General features: G+C 42.2%; 1 protein-coding gene across 1 annotated transcript; it reads right to left on the reverse strand.

Moving 5' to 3' along the window:
* Window positions 1-1,728: 1,728 nt before the first annotated feature.
* Window positions 1,729-12,184, reverse strand: LOC120045201 (ribosomal protein S6 kinase beta-1-like). Its single transcript, XM_038990173.1, has 14 exons — window positions 11,826-12,184; window positions 10,983-11,026; window positions 10,435-10,555; window positions 10,258-10,326; window positions 8,542-8,689; window positions 7,887-7,944; window positions 7,372-7,563; window positions 5,348-5,438; window positions 5,090-5,197; window positions 4,869-4,931; window positions 4,701-4,778; window positions 4,471-4,578; window positions 4,033-4,145; window positions 1,729-3,806 (listed from the first exon to the last, which is right to left on the reverse strand). The coding sequence occupies exons 1-14, from the start codon at window positions 11,895-11,897 to the stop codon at window positions 3,536-3,538; spliced, it is 1,536 nt and encodes a 511-aa protein (XP_038846101.1). The 5' UTR covers window positions 11,898-12,184; the 3' UTR covers window positions 1,729-3,535.
* Between the last annotated feature and the right edge of the window lie 6,893 nt (window positions 12,185-19,077).

Here is a 19,077-nt window from a genome sequence, read left to right on the forward strand (position 1 = left end):
GAATAACAAATTAAAGCATCGATCATATCACCAGAATAAGACCCTCGATATTTATTGGAAAAGATCATCAAGATCGCCGTTCACTTTCACCATCCTGTGAAATTAATCTTTTTTTTTTCTTCATCTGTAGCCTAATAAACTGCATGGTTTCCCGAGTCACAGTGGGAGGACCATACACCGTATCATCCCGACTCGAAGTTAACTTCGATATGGTTACTATATCAGAGTTGCGCATACATGCGTTTCTCGCATAATTAATTTTACAGACACAAAAATATCCTTTAGATTTTTTGTGGCATTTTGTAAAATTGTAACAAACTACCTGTTTGATTCACAGCTGTCCTGTTTTTTTTTATGTGGCATGACTTTCTTTTACTTGCATAAAAACTGGATGGAAACGTGGTTACTGTTACCTCAAGTCGGTGTCTTCTGGACATTCCTAGCAACCATTATGAGAGTTGACCAGTAACTTTGGGGGTAGCATAATCATTCCAGGTTGCACTATAATCACTCTCACAGGCTTCAAATCAGCAACACTTTTTATTTTGTTCTCATCCATCCACTTACATGATATTACAAATCAACATCCCAGGTCATGGAATAAATACAGGGAATAAATACAGGGATGAAATATTGACTCAGATTAAATGTTTGCAGCGTCTTCTAATAAGTTGATTAATCAAGGTATGTTCCCATTTTTATACTTTTCAAAAGGCCCTCAAGCTCCAAACCACATCCCACTCAGATCATTACGATCATTTTAGTATTTAACAGGTTAGAGGAGCATCATTTAGAGACTCTACACTACTAGAAAGAAACACATGGTCCAATCATCTTCCTGTCTCAATAGCATTCAATACACATCTGCAAATACATACAAAGTTGCAATTATTATTTATTTTTAATCTCACACACACACACACACACACACACACACACACACAGCCCATATTTCCAACACTCAACAGGCATCTTAAAAAGTTCAAGTTCAGAATTAAAAGAACCAGGTAAAAGTGATCAAAAAGTTACTTTCTGAACATGTCCATAGCACAATATGATTCTATTGTAGTACAATAAATATACTAAAACATTTAGGACATTGTAGTTTGGAATAAAGAATTAACTGCTGCATTTGAGGTTTCTCAAGATAGATATTCATATGATAACCATATGCACATATCTACAAATAAATAAAATGAACAAAATAAAGGTTGTCATTTACAAAAGATCCATGCGTGCCAAACATACAACTGACTATGCAATAAATACATTGTTTGCATAGTGCGACTGATGCAGTAGAAAAAGAAAAGAAAAATTCACCATAGAAGTTGTTGATTGTTAAAAATGTATTCAAAGCTAAGCCATGGTCACTATGGAAGTTGCTCTGAAGCACACCATACATCCTCTCCAATGGAATCTGAAGATAAAGCACTTGGTCCATTCCGTCATTGACAAGCACACACGAGGGAGGGGGCGATAATGTCTATTTTAATAAACCTCAGCAGTCTTGGAATAGGAAATCCTCTGTCAGGATAAACATTCACCCAGACAACCTTTTTTTGACCCATCCAATTGTTTTGAACAGGATGTAGGTTTGTAGAGGGGGACACGCCAACAAATTGTTATTTACAATGACGGCCTACACCAGCCAAACCCGGACGATGCTGGGCCAATTGTGTGCCGCCCTGTGGGACTCCCAATCATGGCCGTTTGTGATACAGCCTGGATTCGAACCTGGGTGTCTGTAGTGACGCCTCAAGCACAGATGCAGCACTCAAGCACTGAGATGCAGTGTCTTAGACCGCTGCGCCACTCAGGAGCACTTCTAGCGAACAACCCAAATAAACTGCCTGGTTCAAAACGGAACAGAATAGTACAACTGTTTGCTTATTGACTGAGTTTTTAAAAGTATGTTTTAAAAAAGTAAAATGTTAACATTTTCACATTTATCAAATAACAGACACATTTGGTTAAGTATGACCATTCTCTTGGTCGTGTGAACACTGCCTTCAGCTAGATGGAACCTTATAGTTGGATTATTATTCATTTGACTAAGTTTCATGTTTGGGGAAGAGGATCAAATGGCTTTTCTCCAGAGGCGCACAGTTAAAGACCACATACATACATACATACAACACCTTCAAGTCACCACATATTTCAAATGGAACCAGCATAGCGGTACAGCCCTACTGATATCACCAAGGGTTCAAAAGACTGAGGGAAGCATCCGTGAAGCACCTAGCCAGGTGCATTAGACAAATGTAACCTGGTGATAAGCTAAACACAAAAGGCAGTGATGATGAGAATTTGGCCTTGATGCTTTGCTTCTTTCAATTCAAAAGATGAGCCCTCGGTTTATATCTGACAATGACACATTTCCTGGACGCCCAAAAAGAATAGGTCCATAATATTATAATAAACCTGCATGCATCTTAACCGTGAAGAGAACTCATGTGGGTCATCTGAGTAAGTGACACTCGAAAAGGCATTTCGAGTCAGTTTACATTCAATGTACTACATGCAGAGACAGACAGAAAGGTTTTGTATCTACCGAGAAATCCAGTCAGATAGATGGTGCAGGTGGTGTTGCATTCAGCTGAAATAGCATACACCTTGTTTTTCTGTTTGCTTTTAGCTGCACCTCCATCAATGACACCACACCAGGGTCATGTTCAGTAAGGCTCACAGAAATCTGTTCATTGGACGAGTTCAGATAGCACCTTCCTGTTTAATTCAGTTTCAATACGTGTTCTACCTACTGAACACAACCCAGCCGTGACCCAGCTGTGTTCAACAGGATTTATCCTGACTGGATGTGACAAAGCAGAAAGAAAGGCATTGTGGATTCCATCTTTTTTTTAAATGGAACAATGCAGCCTAATATACTATAGCATGAGAACATTGTGTTCTGTGTTCATTATAATTTTCTCCATCTATACTGTATCCTGTAAAAAGGAAGCAAAGGCATTTAAGGGGGAAATCCTCTCCACCCTTTCAGCCTTCAAAAGTCTATATTACACGGCTTCAGAAATCAATAACGTCTCACTCCTGGTGAGGAAAATCATTGCTGCATGAGTAACACTGTCTGTCCCCACTCACACAAAGTACAAAGCACCAGTATATCATATGAGAAGCTATCCCAGTGGAGCACACAAGAATCAGGCAGCAGCACTGCTCTCGTCTCTTCCTGCATCTACACCCTACTGGGCATTAGGAAGTAGTCAAGACCTTTCGTTGTCTGACTAAAGCTCTAATTGGTGGGAGGGAGTTCTCTCCCTCGTCGCCCCTAACAGGAGACTGCTATAGTTTATTCATATCTGCTAGGGTAGAAAGCCCCATGTGGCTCCCAAGCTGCTCAAAAAGGGAAAGAGAGGAGAGAGAGGGAGGCAGAGATGGAAGGTGTGTCTGGAGGAGCTGGTGATTGGTGCCGATGATCAGCGCTCCGTCAGTCATTTCTTTAAGGCTTATAAAAGAAAAAAAAGAAAAAACAGGGGAGGAGGAATTAGAAAAGAGGAGTTCTAGATGGAGCTGAGCGTCATAGATTCATCCGGAGGTGCTCTGGACGTTTGGACATCAGGGGGTAGGCCTGCTTCTTGAAGGGGCCGCCTGTGGTGGTGTTGCCAGAGGGCTTTTTGATGGGCAAGGGAGCAGACACCTCAGTAGCTTTGGAGCTCACGTCCATCTGCTCCACACCAACCTCCATGGGCTGGTCTCCAGACCCAGAGCCCCCAGGGGACAGCAGGGACGAGACTCTAGCCTGGGTGGGGGCCCGGGGCCAGCAGTCCCCCCCAGCAAACTTCACTGGACTGAGGGAACAGGACATACGGCAGGGTTAGAATAGTGCATTTGAGTACCGACAGGGGCAAGGCAGACCATTCGAATAGTGACATTTTAAGAGTGAGGATAAATCCCAGTAGAAGTGAGTACCAGAATGATACAGGATTCAACCACTGCTGGGCAGGACATCTTCATGTAAAAATGCAAGTTCTACACAAACCTAGAGGAACATGAGACAAAACAAAAAGCACTTACCTCACTGGTGTTCTTGGGCTTCCCAGAAACCTTCTTGGTGAGCGGACTTTTTGCTCAAAGGGGAATTTCTCCTTGACGTTTTCAAGCACAGAGGGGGCTACATACGTAAAGCCCTGTGGGAAGGAGGTCACGGGGAAGATTATAGCCAGGCTCATCAAGGTCCATTACAGCACAGAACACAGGAGATGAGCAATGACACACTCATTAAACTACATCATGCAATGTGGCCAGACAGTCAACAGTTTCCAGTAAAAAATAAATAACAGAAAACAGACGCATTACCCATTTCTCGTAAGAACAATCTTTTTTTGTCAAAAATTAAAAAGAACAAAAACAGTCTAGCTTATGCCTAGACGTGTGCGTGCAGCCATGCACACAGTAAAACACACATGCCCACAAACACGAAACCAAATGGACTGAGCACAGTAAGCAGCCTACCAGGAAGACTTGATTGGCACTTTCACTGAGCGTGGAGTCGTCAGGGCTGTCAACAGGAGTCTGGCTGGTGAACTTGGAGTCAAACTGGCTCACGTCATCGGCTGATTGCTACAATGGAAGGAAAGGAGGAAACCTGTTAACCTCTAGTCTCTGTGGGTCATGGAGGACTTGGGAAGCACAGGTGTTCTTCTTCACAATGAAAATTCTATGAATAAGGAATGATGGCTCACCAGAACAGGCTTGAATGGAGGCTCCACTTTGCGAGCGAGAAGTTCGTCCCATTTAATATGCCTGAAGAATGGGTGGGACTGGAGACGAGAAAAAAGCTACATTAGAGGGTGTCCCTCTTCACCAACATTGTAATAATCCTGCAACAGGTGCCATGTTAACTGTATCACCTGAATTTCTGAGGCGTCTCCTGGGCCCGCCCCCAGCCGTAATGAGGCGTTGCGTTTTAGTAGCTGGAACAGAGAGTTATGTTAGTCTTCTCCTTTGTTTTCATTTGACCCGACTTGTGTTACATTTCACAATCAGAAGATGGAGTGTACCTGAAATGCCACCCAAAAACGAATTTATTAAAACTGGAAGAGTTTAACATCTAACACAGTGAAACGCTTACCTTTTTGAGAAGGTCCCTGGCTTCTTGTGTGAGGTAAGGTGGCAAGTTCAATTTACACTTTAAGATTTTGTCAATGGTCTTCTTCCTGTTTTCACCAGTGAATGGTGGCTGTTGAGTAACAAAAAAAGTATGTTCCACAACAATAGCCATAATGTCCACCTGAGGTTAAATATCAAAATAATATTCAAAATGTAAAAAGATGATGTAGTCTTGTACACTGGCTATATTATGTGTATTTCTTGGAGGAGTTGTACTCACTGCTCCTGTCAGCATGTCATACATGAGAGCTCCCAGGCTCCACCAGTCTACAGCCCGGTTGTGTCCACTCCTCATCAGGATCTCTGGGGCCCTGGAGTGACAGAGGGGAGAGGAATGGGTAGGCCTATTCAATGTGCAACCAAACCCTATACAATGTAGAGGTCGACCGATTATGATTTTTCAACACCGATACCAATTATTGGAGGACCAAAAAAAGCCGATACCGATTAATCGGCCGATTTATATATATATATATATATATATATATATATATATGAAATAATGACAATTACAAAAATACTGAATGAACAATGAACACTTTTATTTTAACTTAATATAATACATCAATAAAATCTATTTAGTCTCAAATAAATAATGAAACATGTTCAATTTGGTTTAAATAATGCAAAAACAAAGTGTTGAAGAAAGTAAAAGTGCAATATGTGCCATGTAAAAAAGCTAACGTTTAAGTTCCTTGCTCAGAACATGAGAACATATGAAAGCTGGTGGTTCCTTTTAACTTGAGTCTTCAATATTCCCAGGTAAGAAGTTTTAGGATGTAGTTATTATAGGACTATTTCTCTCTAAACCATTTGTATTTCATATACCTTTGACTATTGGATGTTCTAATAGGTACTTTAGTATTGCCAGCCTACTTCTCGGGAGTTGATAGGCTTGAAGTCATAAACAGCGCAATGCTTGAAGCATTACGAAGATCTGCTGGCAAAACGCACGAAAGTGCTGTTTGAATGAATGCTTACGAGCCTGCTGCTGCCTACCACCGCTAAGTCAGACTGTGCTATCAAATCATAGACTTAATTATAATAACACACAGAAATACGAGCCTTAGGTCATTAATATGGTCAACTCAGGAAACTATCATTTCGAATACAAAACGTTTATTTTTTCAGTGAAATACAGAACCGTTCTGTATTTTATCTAATGGGTAGCATCCATAAGTCTAAATATTGCTGTTACATTGCACAACCTTCAATTGTATGTCATAATTATGTAAAATTCTGGCAAATTAGTTCGCAACGAGCCAGGTGTCCCAAACTGTTGAATATACCCTGACTGTGTGCAATGAACGCAAGAGAAGTGACACAATTTTCCTAGCTTAATATTGCCTGCCAACATTAATTTATTTTAACTAAATATGCAGGTTTAAAAATATATACTTCTGTGTATTGATTTTAAGAAAGGCATTGATGTTTATGGTTAGGTACAGTCGTGCAACGATTGTGCTTTTTTCGCAAATGCACTTTTGTTAAATCATCGCCCGTTTGGCGAAGTTGGCTGTCTTTGTTAGGAAGAAATGGTCTTCACACAGTTCACAACGAGCCAGGCAGCCCAAACTGCTGCATATACCCTGACTCCGTTGCACAGAACGCAAGAGAAGTGACACAATTTCCCTAGTTAAAAGAAATTCATGTTAGCAGGCAATATTAACTAAATATGCAGGTTTAAAAATATATACTTGTGTATTGATTTTAAGAAAGGCGTTGATGTTTAGGTACATATTGGTGTACCTAACCATAAAGTGCTTTTTTCGCAAATGCGCTTGTTAAATCACCCGTTTGGCGAAGATGATAAATTAACAGGCACCACATCGATTATAGGCAACGCAGGACAAGCTAGATAAACTAGTAATATCATCAACCATGTGTAGTTAACTAGTGATTATGTTAAGATTGATTGTTTTCTATAAGATAAGTTTAATGCTAGCTAGCACCTTACCTTGGCTCCTTGCTGCACTCGCATAACAGGTAGTCAAGCCTGCCACGCAGTCACCTCGTGGAGTGCAATGTAATCGGCCATCATCGGTGTCCAAAAATGCCGATTACCGATTGTTATGAAAACTTGAAATCGGCCCCAATTAAATCGGTCGACCTCTAAAACAATGTGCAACCAAACTCACTAATTTCTCCTACCAAGAGTATATACAGTAGTGGATCAAGAAGTTTACAACAGACTAGGAGGCTGATATTAACTTTCATTGTTTTAATATTAGGACCGTGACTTACATGTATTCTATGGTGCCACAGAAAGTGTGAGTAACTGTGCCGTCGTGGATTGATTCTTTACATAGTCCAAAGTCTGTGAGCTTGATGTGACCGTTGTTGTTGAGCATGATGTTTTCTGGCTTCAGGTCTCTGTAGATGATGCCTTTCTGATGCAGGTGTCCCAGAGCCATTGAAATCTCTGCCAGATAGAAGCTGCAGAACAGAAAACAGACATCTATACAGTTACAGGAAGTATGACGAAAAAAATTCTATCCGTAAAGCATCAATAGCATTTAGGAAAAATGTATCCTTTCAGATTCGCCTTTCATTGCCCTCTACATTCTAAACCTAAGTGTTGTGCTTCCAACATCCTAACATTTGTCTGCTTCTAAAAATAGATCCAAAACACACCCCTACTGACCTTATGCTATGTAATCAAATCTCACATCTGTTGACACAACATTTGAGTGAGGTTCCAGACACTCATATCTATTCTACACACTTCAGACATATCTCCAGCATGACAGATCACTTACCATGCTTTGTCCTCCACAAGGATCCCCTCTCTCTCCAATTGCATAAACAGCTCCCCACCTGCAAATCACAGATACAGCATTTAAATATGCACTATGCAGAAATTGCTCGTGGTTGCTAAAATTCTAGTAGTTCGCTTAATTTCAGTTAATGTGAAAAACAACCAAGTATATTGTAGAAAATCATTGTACCATCTAAACCGATGTGATATTTTCCATAACCATTTTCAGCTGTTTGAAGCTGGTGTAACAAAAAAACTGAAAGTAAAAGACAAAAAACTAAACTTAAGAATGGGAAGTATAGATATAGCGCACATAGAACATATCTACCGCTTCTTAGATTTGCTTTCAATGTGAATGACAGATCTATAACTGACATTTCTATGTCAATTTGGTCAGGTCGCCCAAAAAGTTACATATTGCAGCTTTATTTTAACTTAGGCCATAGTGTGTATGTTACGCTGTGTTGTGTGGTTTGTGTGTCTGTATGATGTGTGTGCGCCCACACCGTGCCCCAGCCACTCACCTGAGTGGTACTCCAGGATGAGGTAGAGTACAGCTTGCCACCTGTCTGGAAGGCGTAGTTGCAAGGGCATGTGTATATATATATATATATATATATGTGAGGGTGCGTACACACTGTGCCCCAGCCACTCACCACTTAGGTACTCCAGGATGAGGTACAGCTTGCCCCCTGTCTGGAAGGCATAGATGAGGTCCACTATGAATGGGTGCTTCACCTCCTCCAGGATGTTCCTCTCTGCCTTGGTGTGTGCCGTGTCCTTAGCGTTACGCACTATCATCGCCTGGAGGCATCAAACAAGGCATGGATTGTCAAGCACCGTCAGCATTATAACAATGGTAGTACTTTACATTTACAGCAGAGAATAAAGGGGAAATAACCTGGTAATAGTATGGTAACAAGTTAGTCACTCCAAATGAAAAATATTATAGCAAAATAGAAACTGAGGTATGATATGCATTTGAAAAGTAACACTAGAGAACATTCTTTGTCTAGCAGGACACACTATGGTAGGTAACGGACAACAGGTTTGCGACGGTCTGACAACATAACAATAACCTAAAGGAAATGTTAATTTGCCATCTGGTTTCGATGATTATTTCTCTGCGCTCCCCTTTTCCCCAGCTCAGTGAAAGAAAGTAAAGGAACGCCTCTGCTCTGAGCCATGTCATTAATGCCGTTATTGTTGCCCTCAGGTCCAGAACACGTGCAAATCTTTTGCTCAAAGAAATCCAAAACATTCAAACTATTTCAGCCGTCGGGAACAATACTAGATCTGTTTCAGTTGGATAAAGCCTGAGCCCAGTGGCAGAGCCAGAAGCCAGAGTATGAGAGCAGAGCAGTCGGTCATGAGCGTGAGGCTCTGCTGCCTGCCGTGTTACACAGCCACTTACAACATGCACACAGTGCTGGGTTCTGACATGACCGGTTAAGTTCACCATGCTAAACACCAGTGCTGGGGCAAGTCTGCTGCTTTTCAACAGTGTTACACTAGAGTACATACACCCTTATGTTATACTAGGGAAATTGTGTTTCCATAGCTAGGGCTGACACTGAGGACTTGTGAAAAGCAGAATCAACAACCTCTGCATAATCAAAACAGTTGCTTTGTGAGAAGGTGTTAAAGTTCAGTTAGCCATTGTTATGTAAATGCAAGCTGAAAAGTACCAGGGCCTTTACTTTGACCACAAGTGAGAGCAGGTCCGCAGGAGCCATGGCCCATGGAAACAGAAAAGTCTGAGCCTTTTCGGTCAAACACTGGGGTAAATCCTGTATGTAAAAGCTATATGGGCTTCCAAGATGTGAGGGAAAGAGGGGAGGTGGGACCCTGGTGTTTTATTTGGCAGTGATGATAGCTGCTGGTTGGCTGGTTAAGAGCTCTTAGCTCCTGCATGGTAGCAACAGTAAATACTGGCTTATAAAAAACTATAAACAGAACCATTATTACCGAAACCTCTAAGGCTTCTGGGAAAAATTGGTGGATTCTGGGGCCAAGATGCAAACCAGACAGGCAGTCATCAATTACAGAAAGGATGCAGAGCAGATGGAAAGAAACTGTGGAGAACAAACAGCCCTGAGGTTTCATGGGAAGTCGTTTTAGTTTTTTTGTTATGGGTTAGGCGGCCTCTTTTCTGACTGCATGGCTAAATGAATTCACCTGTGTATTCAGTACACTACTGTAACAACTTGGGTCAGTGTCCAATCTGGGCTCATCGTCATGTCAATGGAAATCCTTAAGAGAATAAATCTTTATAGAATAAATAACACAGAACTTAAGTGTGCAGTTCCTTAGGGGCAAACGAGACAACAAAAGATAAGTATCTCAACGTCATGAGAATCCAAACAGCCCACCTTCTTCAAGACCTTCATGGCGAAAATCTTTCCCGAAGTGGCACCCGACACCTTACGAACTTGAAAAACCTGAATGTGATAGGGGGAAAGTCAAACCATGGATTTATGCTATCTATTCTAAGGAGAAGACGTGAATGAATACTTGAACAAGTCATAGGGTGGTGAGGGATAGCTCACCTTTCCATAGCCTCCTTTTCCTAAAACCCGGAGTAACTCAAAGCATTCCGGACGAATCTGCTCCGTTCCTTTGTTGACGCTGTCTTCAGAGATTTCAAACTTTTCACAGTCGTCCATGTTACTTGAAAATAAATTTTAAAAGACAACCATTGAAACATAATTCATTCATGTCAAATTTCAGCCAGTCAATGTTGAATCTACCCGAATGACAAAACCAGAAGGTTAGATTAAAGATGCAATCCGCAGTAGGGGAAAACAGTCCTGCCTGCACAAGCAATCTATCGACTAAAATCACTCATTGTCCTTTATCTGTTCATCATTCATACAACATCATAAAAGTGGTCAAAGGTGTTGCAGTAGTTAACAAAAAATGTATTACACAGATTATTAATCCCTTTAGGGCAATTAGATTGACACCTGTGCCCAAACAATAAAACACATAGAATTGCATGTCAAAGAAGCACCCTGTTGTCAAAGATGTTGTGGTGAGTGTGCCACATTAGCTAGTGCTAAAATATACAGGCTGAACCTATGTTGTAAATACCCACAATTCGAACCCGCTGCATTGCTCCGTGCATTCGCTCATTTGGGTCTGGCAACAAAAAAAAAGAAGAAAAAAAAAGAGAACAATTTAACAGGATTGATCTTTCTCCATCAGTAAACAACTTCAAAAATATACCAGTTCCAGTGATTATTCAGACGGGACTTTTTTAACTTCATCACACACAGGCTTGTGAGACTGCTGAAAAAAAAGCAAACGATTCTAAAATTAAAGATGTATGAAAGAGTAGCTAGAACAACTTGTTTCACTTGTCCACATCCAACGATGCCGAAATCTGATCATCAGAGGTCAAGTGGTTTCATAGCTATAGTAATCTGTCAATGCGTAACGTTATATCCGTTAACGTTAGCTATGTTTTGACAATCCAACTAAGAATGGATCGTTTATTGAGAAGACAGATGGCTAGGCCTATATAGCTGGTTAGTTTAGCTTGCCACCAACGTTAAGTCCGCCCTTGGTTCAGCTACCTAATAATAGTTAGTTACTATAATATTAATTAGCTAGCTACCTTCTTTCTTACTTACTGACGTTCATCGCTAAATTAACTAGTTATATATTAGCGGTTGTAAGCGTGGGTTCTTTTGGGCTTGCCACGCACGACTAGCTAACCAGCTGATATGTTGAAGTTATTGACAAAGACAGTCTTAAGCTTCTGACTAACATCAGCTTCTTTACTGCAGACAAGTTAGTTTGCGCCTCCCTTCTTCACTAGCAGCTAACGATAGTAGCTAACTGGTTCATGCCAAGGTCGGAAGCTAAAGGAAACTAGCTAGCTAGTAATGTTTTGCTGGGTAGCTAGCTAATTACTGTACAGTAGCTGGCTACTTACCCCATCCCCGAGTTCGTCATCAGACACATTTTCGTCCGCCTGATCCAAATCAATGTCGAATACCCCCGCCATTGCGTTTGCTTGGTCCCTCTCTCTCACTCAGTCCGAAATAAAGTATCAACTTCTCCACTGCCTCATGGAAACACACCTCACCGACATAACCGGCTACAGTAAATAGAACCCATGCGAGTAGCAGTACCGCTAGCTACCGGCCAAACACAATTAAAAAAAGGGTGAAAAAACAAAGCCAAGTGTTGAGCACGCGCACTGCTGAAATTAGATAGTAGCTAGCTGAGTATCTTTAATAGTAGCCCAATGTCCATGATGCCCCATACTTTTTCGTTAAATGATTTCGCCCGCTTAAACATGTTATATTTGATCGTATCTTATCCTTTAGTAGTTTCAAAGTGATGTTTGTGTGATATGGCTCAGAAATTAGCTATGATGATGATATTGTAGTCAGTCAAAATCGAATCAAATGTTATTGGTCACATACACATGTGTAGCGGATGTTATTGCGGGTGTAGAGAAATGCTTGTGTTCCTAGCTCCAACAGTGCAGTAGTATCTAACAATTCACAACATTACACACAAATCTAAAATAATGGAATTAATAAATATAGAAATATTTGTCCCATGGACTGCCTGGCATATTCTTTGCCACAACAGGTATGATTGCACTATGAAAAAATGTTCACAGGCTTTTGTGTATTCTCACTTGGTTAATTGTGATCTTGGTGTCTTTTGTGATCTAACCTGTAACCAGACTAACTGTTTGTGTGCAGATACCCGTTATTGGCAGTAGATGGCAGTAAAAACAAAGCAATCCTTCTTCGTGTTTCACCCCATTTGGACCTCTGAGTCTTGCAGTGGTCGTAAGTGCCAACAGGGGGCACCCATAGAGTGTTACCAAATATTATTATAGCTAACCAACCCTGATTAATCTGTGGTGTTACTGTTTACCTCAGCCTGATTCAGGTGCTACTTATCTTCCTGTTGTGGAATAACCCACATAAATGTACAGTCACCTTGGGTTGAGGTGGTGTGAGAATTATATGATGTTTCACATATAGCATCACCATTCCTGTGACGATGACTCATGACTGGGAGCATTTATTAAAAAAAAATAAAAAAATAAAAAACACACACACACACACACACACCACACACCACACACCACACACCACACACCACACACACACACACACACACACACACTTACTTCTACTCAGTGCCCAGGGGCATTGAAGGCTTATCTCTGTGACTCAGTGACACCTGTGGTTCCAGATCAAAGGGACTGTGTTTCAAGTCAAGTTGAATTTTTTTTTATTAGTCGTATGTACGGGATACACATGTTATACGTTGTCCAACAAAATGCTTACTGCAGGTTCCTTCTCGACAATGCAAACAACAGTAAGAAATAATAAAATATAAAAAGATAAATATAAAGTCAATGGCAGTAGAACAGAATAAATGTTTTAGCATAAGTATAATACAGGAAGTGACAATTTATAGTTCAATAATTACATGTGTATAGGAGAAGGGGGGGATGGGGGTAAGTGTATAAATTGAGCAATATAATAAGAGTCTTCTGGTAGTAGAAGTTGTGATGTGTGTGTAGCATGAATGTATATAATATATGTGTGTGTGTGTATGTCTGTGTGGGTATATGCATGAGGGAGTGCATGTGTGCTAATGAGGGGCGAATCAGACCAGGTGGTCAGTCCAGTTCAAGTGTTCAGCGGTCTGATGGCTTGTGGATAGAAACTGTCTCTGAGCCTGTTGGTATCAGTCCTCGTGCTTCAGCTTGTGGCTGGGGTGTGTGGGGTCCTTGATGTGTGTGTGTTTGTGTGTGTGTGTGTGTGTGTGTGTGTGTGTGTGTGTGTGTGTGTGTGTGTGTGTGTGTGTGTGTGTGTGTGTGTGTGTGTGTGTGTGTGTGTGTGTGTGTGTGTGTGTGTGTGTGTGTGTATATATATATATATATATATATACATATATACACTGAGTATACAAAACATTAAGAACACCTGCTCTTTCCATGACATAAACTGACCAGGTGAATACAGGTGAAAGCTATGATCTCTTATTGATGTCACTTGTTAAATCCATGTAGATGAAGGGGAGGAGACAGGTTAAATAAGTTTTTTTCAGCCTTGAGACAATTGAGACATGGATTGTGGATGTGTGCCATTCAGAGGGTAAATGGGCAAGACACAATATGTAAGTGCATTTTAACAGGGTATGGTAGTAGGTCCCACCCAAAGTACTTCCAGCCAACTTGACACAACTGTGGGAAGCATGGGAGTCAACATGGGCCAGCATCCCTGTGAAATGCTTTGTAGAGTCCATGCCCCAATGAACTGAGGCTGTTCTGAGGGCAAAATAGGGGGGTGCAACTCAATATTAGGAAGCTGTTCCTAATGTTTGGTATACTCAGTGTATAATGGGTACAACCTTCAATTACAACACTCTCTGCCTTGCACATTAAGATGTTTTATTCATTAGTGATTCCTGTGTGTAACTGAGACACCTGAGTGATATGCATTCTTTGGCCTAGGCTGTTGGTGCAGGGAAGGGAGAAAAAAAGGAATAAAAAGGAATGAGAGGAAGGGAGGAAATGAGAGAGAAAGGGGGAGACAAACATGGACACATTAATAGACAATATTGTTTTTATTAATGGCCATAGAGAGAGACTGTGGGTCTGTATTTGGCTGCAGATGACTTTAGATGATGGTGGCAGATAGAAGCATGCTTGATCTGTAAGTAACAAATTAGCCTATTGGCTCCCTTCTCTCTTCCTCACAGCATGAAACCACAGGAATAGATTAAAAAGGGGGCTTTCTGGTTTTGACGTGTTGAAAGACAGAGAACACATTTACTTGCAAATGACTGCAAAGGGCAATTTCCAAAATATCTTCAAAGAAGTTGAGAGAACGGGAAAAAGTTGGGCGTTAATTATTGGCTCTTACATGGTTATGTTGTCGGTTCATTCCCTTAAATAATCATCACGAAATCATGGTGGTGCTTTTTCCAAAGAAAATTCACTGCAAGGGGGCACTCTTTTGTTATGTATTAGTCAGTGACAGGACAACAATCACAAAAAATGAAATGATTACAGTTATGTAATCTGGGAATTGGAGTGAATAGAATGTGGTGTGATGAACAGTAGATTTGAACAACGGGACAGAGCAGGACAGGTTGTGCCAGCCAGGTGATTACTAGGGTGTGTCTGTTGTCTTCTGTATGCTCACAGTTCACACACACACACACACTCGCTATATCCTGCTGACATTGCCACCTGGCTGGCTTTTGCGGTTAGGTTAAGGGTGAGGCACTGCCATACTGGCAATGGCGTGGGTAGGCAGAGGACTGGAAGCTGTTGCTCAAACTGCCCATATCTGACCATAGGTCAAATAGAATCAGATTTTAGGAAAACTAATCCTAACCACTATTGGTCTACAGTTACAGTCAGTATCACCAAGTTTGCCAACTTTAAATCAAAACATTTCAAAAAGGTTTTATCAAATCAAATTGTATTTGTCACATACGCCGAATACAACACCTTACAGTGAAATGCTTACTTACAAGCCCTTAACCAACAATGCTTTAAGAAGTTTTAAGAAAAAAAGTAAAAATAAGTGTTAAGTAAAAAATAGAAAATCAAAATGACAAATAATTAAGCAGCAGCAGTCAAATAACAAGTGAGGCGATATACAGGGGGTACCGGTAAAGAGTCAATGTGCCGCACCGGTTAGTCGAGGTAATTGAGGTAATATGTACATGTAGGTTAAAGTGACTATGCATAGATTATAAACAGAGAGTAGCAGCAGCATAAAAGAGAGGTCTGGGTAGCCCTTTGATTAGCTATTCAGGAGTCTTATGGATTGGGGTAGAAGCTGTTTAGAAGCCTTTTGGACCTAGACTTGGCGCTCCAGTACAGCTTGCCGTGCAGTAGCAGAGAGAACAGCCTATGACTAGGGCCTACCTCTGACACCACCTGATATTGAGGTCCTTGTTGGCAGGATGCTTGGCCCCAGTGATGTACTGGGCCGTAAGTACTACCCTCTGTAGTGCCTTGCAGTCGGAGGCTGAGCAGTTGCCATACCAGGCAGTGATGCAACCAGTCAGGATGCTCTTGATGGTGCCGCTGTAGAAACTTTTGAGGATCTGAGGACCCATGCCAAATCTTTTCAGTCTCCTGGGGGGGATTGGCTTTGTCGTGCCCTCTTCACGACTGTCTTAGTGTGTTTGGACCATGATAGTTTGTTGGTGATGTGGACTCTCAACCTGTTCCACTACAGCCCCAACGATGAGAATGGGGGCATGCTCGGACCTCCTTTTCCTGTAGTCCACAATCATCTCCTTTGTCTTGATCACGTTGAGGGAGAGGTTGTTGTCCTGGCACCACACGGCCAGGTCTCTGACCTCCTCCCTATAGGCTGTCTCATCGTTGTTGGTGATCAGGCCTACCACTGTTGTGTCGTCGGCAAACTTGATGATGGTGTTGGAGTCGTGTTTAGCCATGCGGTCATGAGTGAACAGGGAGTACAGGAGGAGACTGAGCACGCACCCCTGAGGGGCCCCCATGTTGAAGATAGCATGGCGGATGTGTTGTTACCTACCCTTACCACCTGGGTGTGGCCCGTCAGGAAGTCCAGGATCCAGTTGCAGAGGGAGTTGTTTAGTGATGAGCTTTGAGGGCACTATGGTGTTGAACGCTGAGCTGTAGTCAATTAACAGCATTCTCACATAGGTGTTCCTTTTGTCCAGGTGGGAAAGGGCAGTGTGGAGTGCAACAGAGGTTGCATCATCTGTGGATCTGTTGGGGTGATATGCAAATTGGAGTGGGTCTTGGGTTTCTGGGATAATGGTGTTCATGTGAGCAATGACCAGCCTTTCAAAGCACTTTATGGCTACAGACGTGAGTGCTACGGGTCGGTAGTCATTTAGGCAGGTTACCTTAGTGTTCTTGGGCACAGGGACTATGGTGATCTGCTTCAAACGTTGGTATTATAGACTCAGTCAGGGACTGGTTGAAAATGTCAGTGAAGACACTTGCCAGTTGGTCAGCGTATGCTCAGAGTACACATCCTGGTAATCCGTCTGGCCCTGCGGCCTTGTGAATGCTGACCTATTTAAAGGTCTTACTGACATCGGCTATGGAGAGCGTGATCAAACAGTCATCTGGAACAGCTGGTGCTCTCATGCATGTTTAAGTGTTACTTGCCTCGAAGCGAGCATAGAAGTCATTTAGCTTGTTTGGTAGGTTCGTGTCACTGGGCAGCTCGCGGCTGTGCTTCCCTTTAATTCTGTAATGGTTTGCAAGCCCTGCCACATCCGACGAGCATCGGAGCCGGTGTAGTAGGATTCAATCTTAGTCCTGTATTGACGCTTTGCCTGTTTGATGGATCATCGGAGGGCATAGCAGGATTTCTTATAAGCTTCCGGATTAGAGTCCCGCTCCTTGAAAGCGGTAGCTCTACCCTTTAGCTCAGTGCGGATGTTGCCTGTAATCCATGGCTTCTGGTTGGGGTACGTACAGTCACTGTGGGGACGACGTCATCAATGCACTTATTGGTGAAGCCAGTGACTGATGTGGTGTACTCCTCAATGCCATCGGAAGAATCCCGGAACATATTCCAGTCTGTGCTAGCAAAACAGTCCTGTAGCTTAGCATCTGCTTCATCTGACCAGTTTCTTATTGACCGAGTCACTGGTGCTTCCTGCTGTAGTTTTTGCTTGTAAGCAGGAATCAGGAGGATATAATTATGGTCAGATTAGCCAAATGGAGGGCGAGGAAGAGCTTTGTACACGTCTTTGTGTGTGGAGTAAAGGTGGTCTAGAGTTTTTTCCCCTCTGGTTGCACATTTAACATGCTGGTAGAGATTAGGTAGAATGGATTTGAGTTTCCCTGCATTAAAGTCCCCGGCCACTAGGAGTGCCGTCTCTGGATGAGCGTTTTCCTGTTTGCTTATGGCCGTATACAGCTCATTGAGTGCGGTCTTAGTGCCAGCATCGGTCTGCGGTGGTATATAGACAGCTACGAAAAATATAGATGTAAACTCTCTTGGGAAATAGTGTGGTTTACAGCATATCATGAGATGCAAAACCTCAAGACTTCCTTAGATTTCATGCACCACGTGTATTCTCTGTTCCCAACGCACTAAACGACCAGTTCTTATAGCCTTTAGCCGTACCCTTATCCTACTCCTCCTCTGTTCCTCTGGTGATGTAGAGGTTAACCCAGGCCCTGTAGACCCCAGTACCACACCTATTCCCCAGGCACTATCATTTGTTGACTTTTGTAAACGTGAAAGCCTTGGTTTCATGCATGTTAACATCAGAAGCCTCCTCCCTAAGTTTGTTTTATTCACAGCTTTAGCACACTCTACCAACCCTGATGTACTAGCCATGTCTGAATCCTGGCTTAGGAAGGCCACCAAAAATTCAGAGATTTCCATCCCCAACTACAACATTTTCCGCCAAGATAGAACTGCCAAAGGGGGCGGAGTCGCAATCTATTGCAGAGATAGTCTTTAGAGTTCTGTCATGCTATCCAGGTCTGTGCCCAAACAGTTCGAGCTTCTACTTTTAAAAATCAACCTTTCCAGAAATAAGTCTCTCACTGTTGCCGTTTGCTATAGACCACCCTCAGCAGCCAGCCGTGCCCTGGACTCCAAATCTGAATTGATTGCCCCCCATTTATCTTCAGAGTTCGTACTATTAGGTAACCTAAACTGGGATATGCTTAACACCCCGGGCCGTCCTACAATCTAAGCTAGATGCCCTCAATCTTACACAAAAGATCAAGGAACCTACCAGGTACAACCACAAATCCGTAAATACGGGCACCCCCATAGATATCATCTTGACCAACTTGCCCTCTAAATACACCTCTGCTGTCTTCAACCAGGATCTCAGGGATCACTGCCTCATTGTCTGTGTCCGTAATGGGTCCGCGGTCAAACGACCACCCCTCATCACTGTCAAACGCTCCCTAAAACACTTCAGCAAGCAGGCCTTTCTAATCGACCTGGCCCGGGTATCCTGGAGGATATTGACCTCATCCCTTCAGTAGAGGATGCCTGGTTATTCTTTAAAAGTCCTTTCCTCACCATCTTAAATAAGCATGAACCATTCAAAAAATGTAGAACTAAGAACAGATATAGCCCTTGGTTCACTCCAGACTTGACTGCCCTTGACCAGCACAAAAACATCCTGTGGCGTTCTGCATTAGCATCGAATAACCCCTG

The sequence above is a fragment of the Salvelinus namaycush genome, chromosome 3, assembly GCF_016432855.1.
Source record: "Salvelinus namaycush isolate Seneca chromosome 3, SaNama_1.0, whole genome shotgun sequence".
In the NCBI taxonomy this organism is placed as follows: Eukaryota; Metazoa; Chordata; class Actinopteri; order Salmoniformes; family Salmonidae; genus Salvelinus; species Salvelinus namaycush.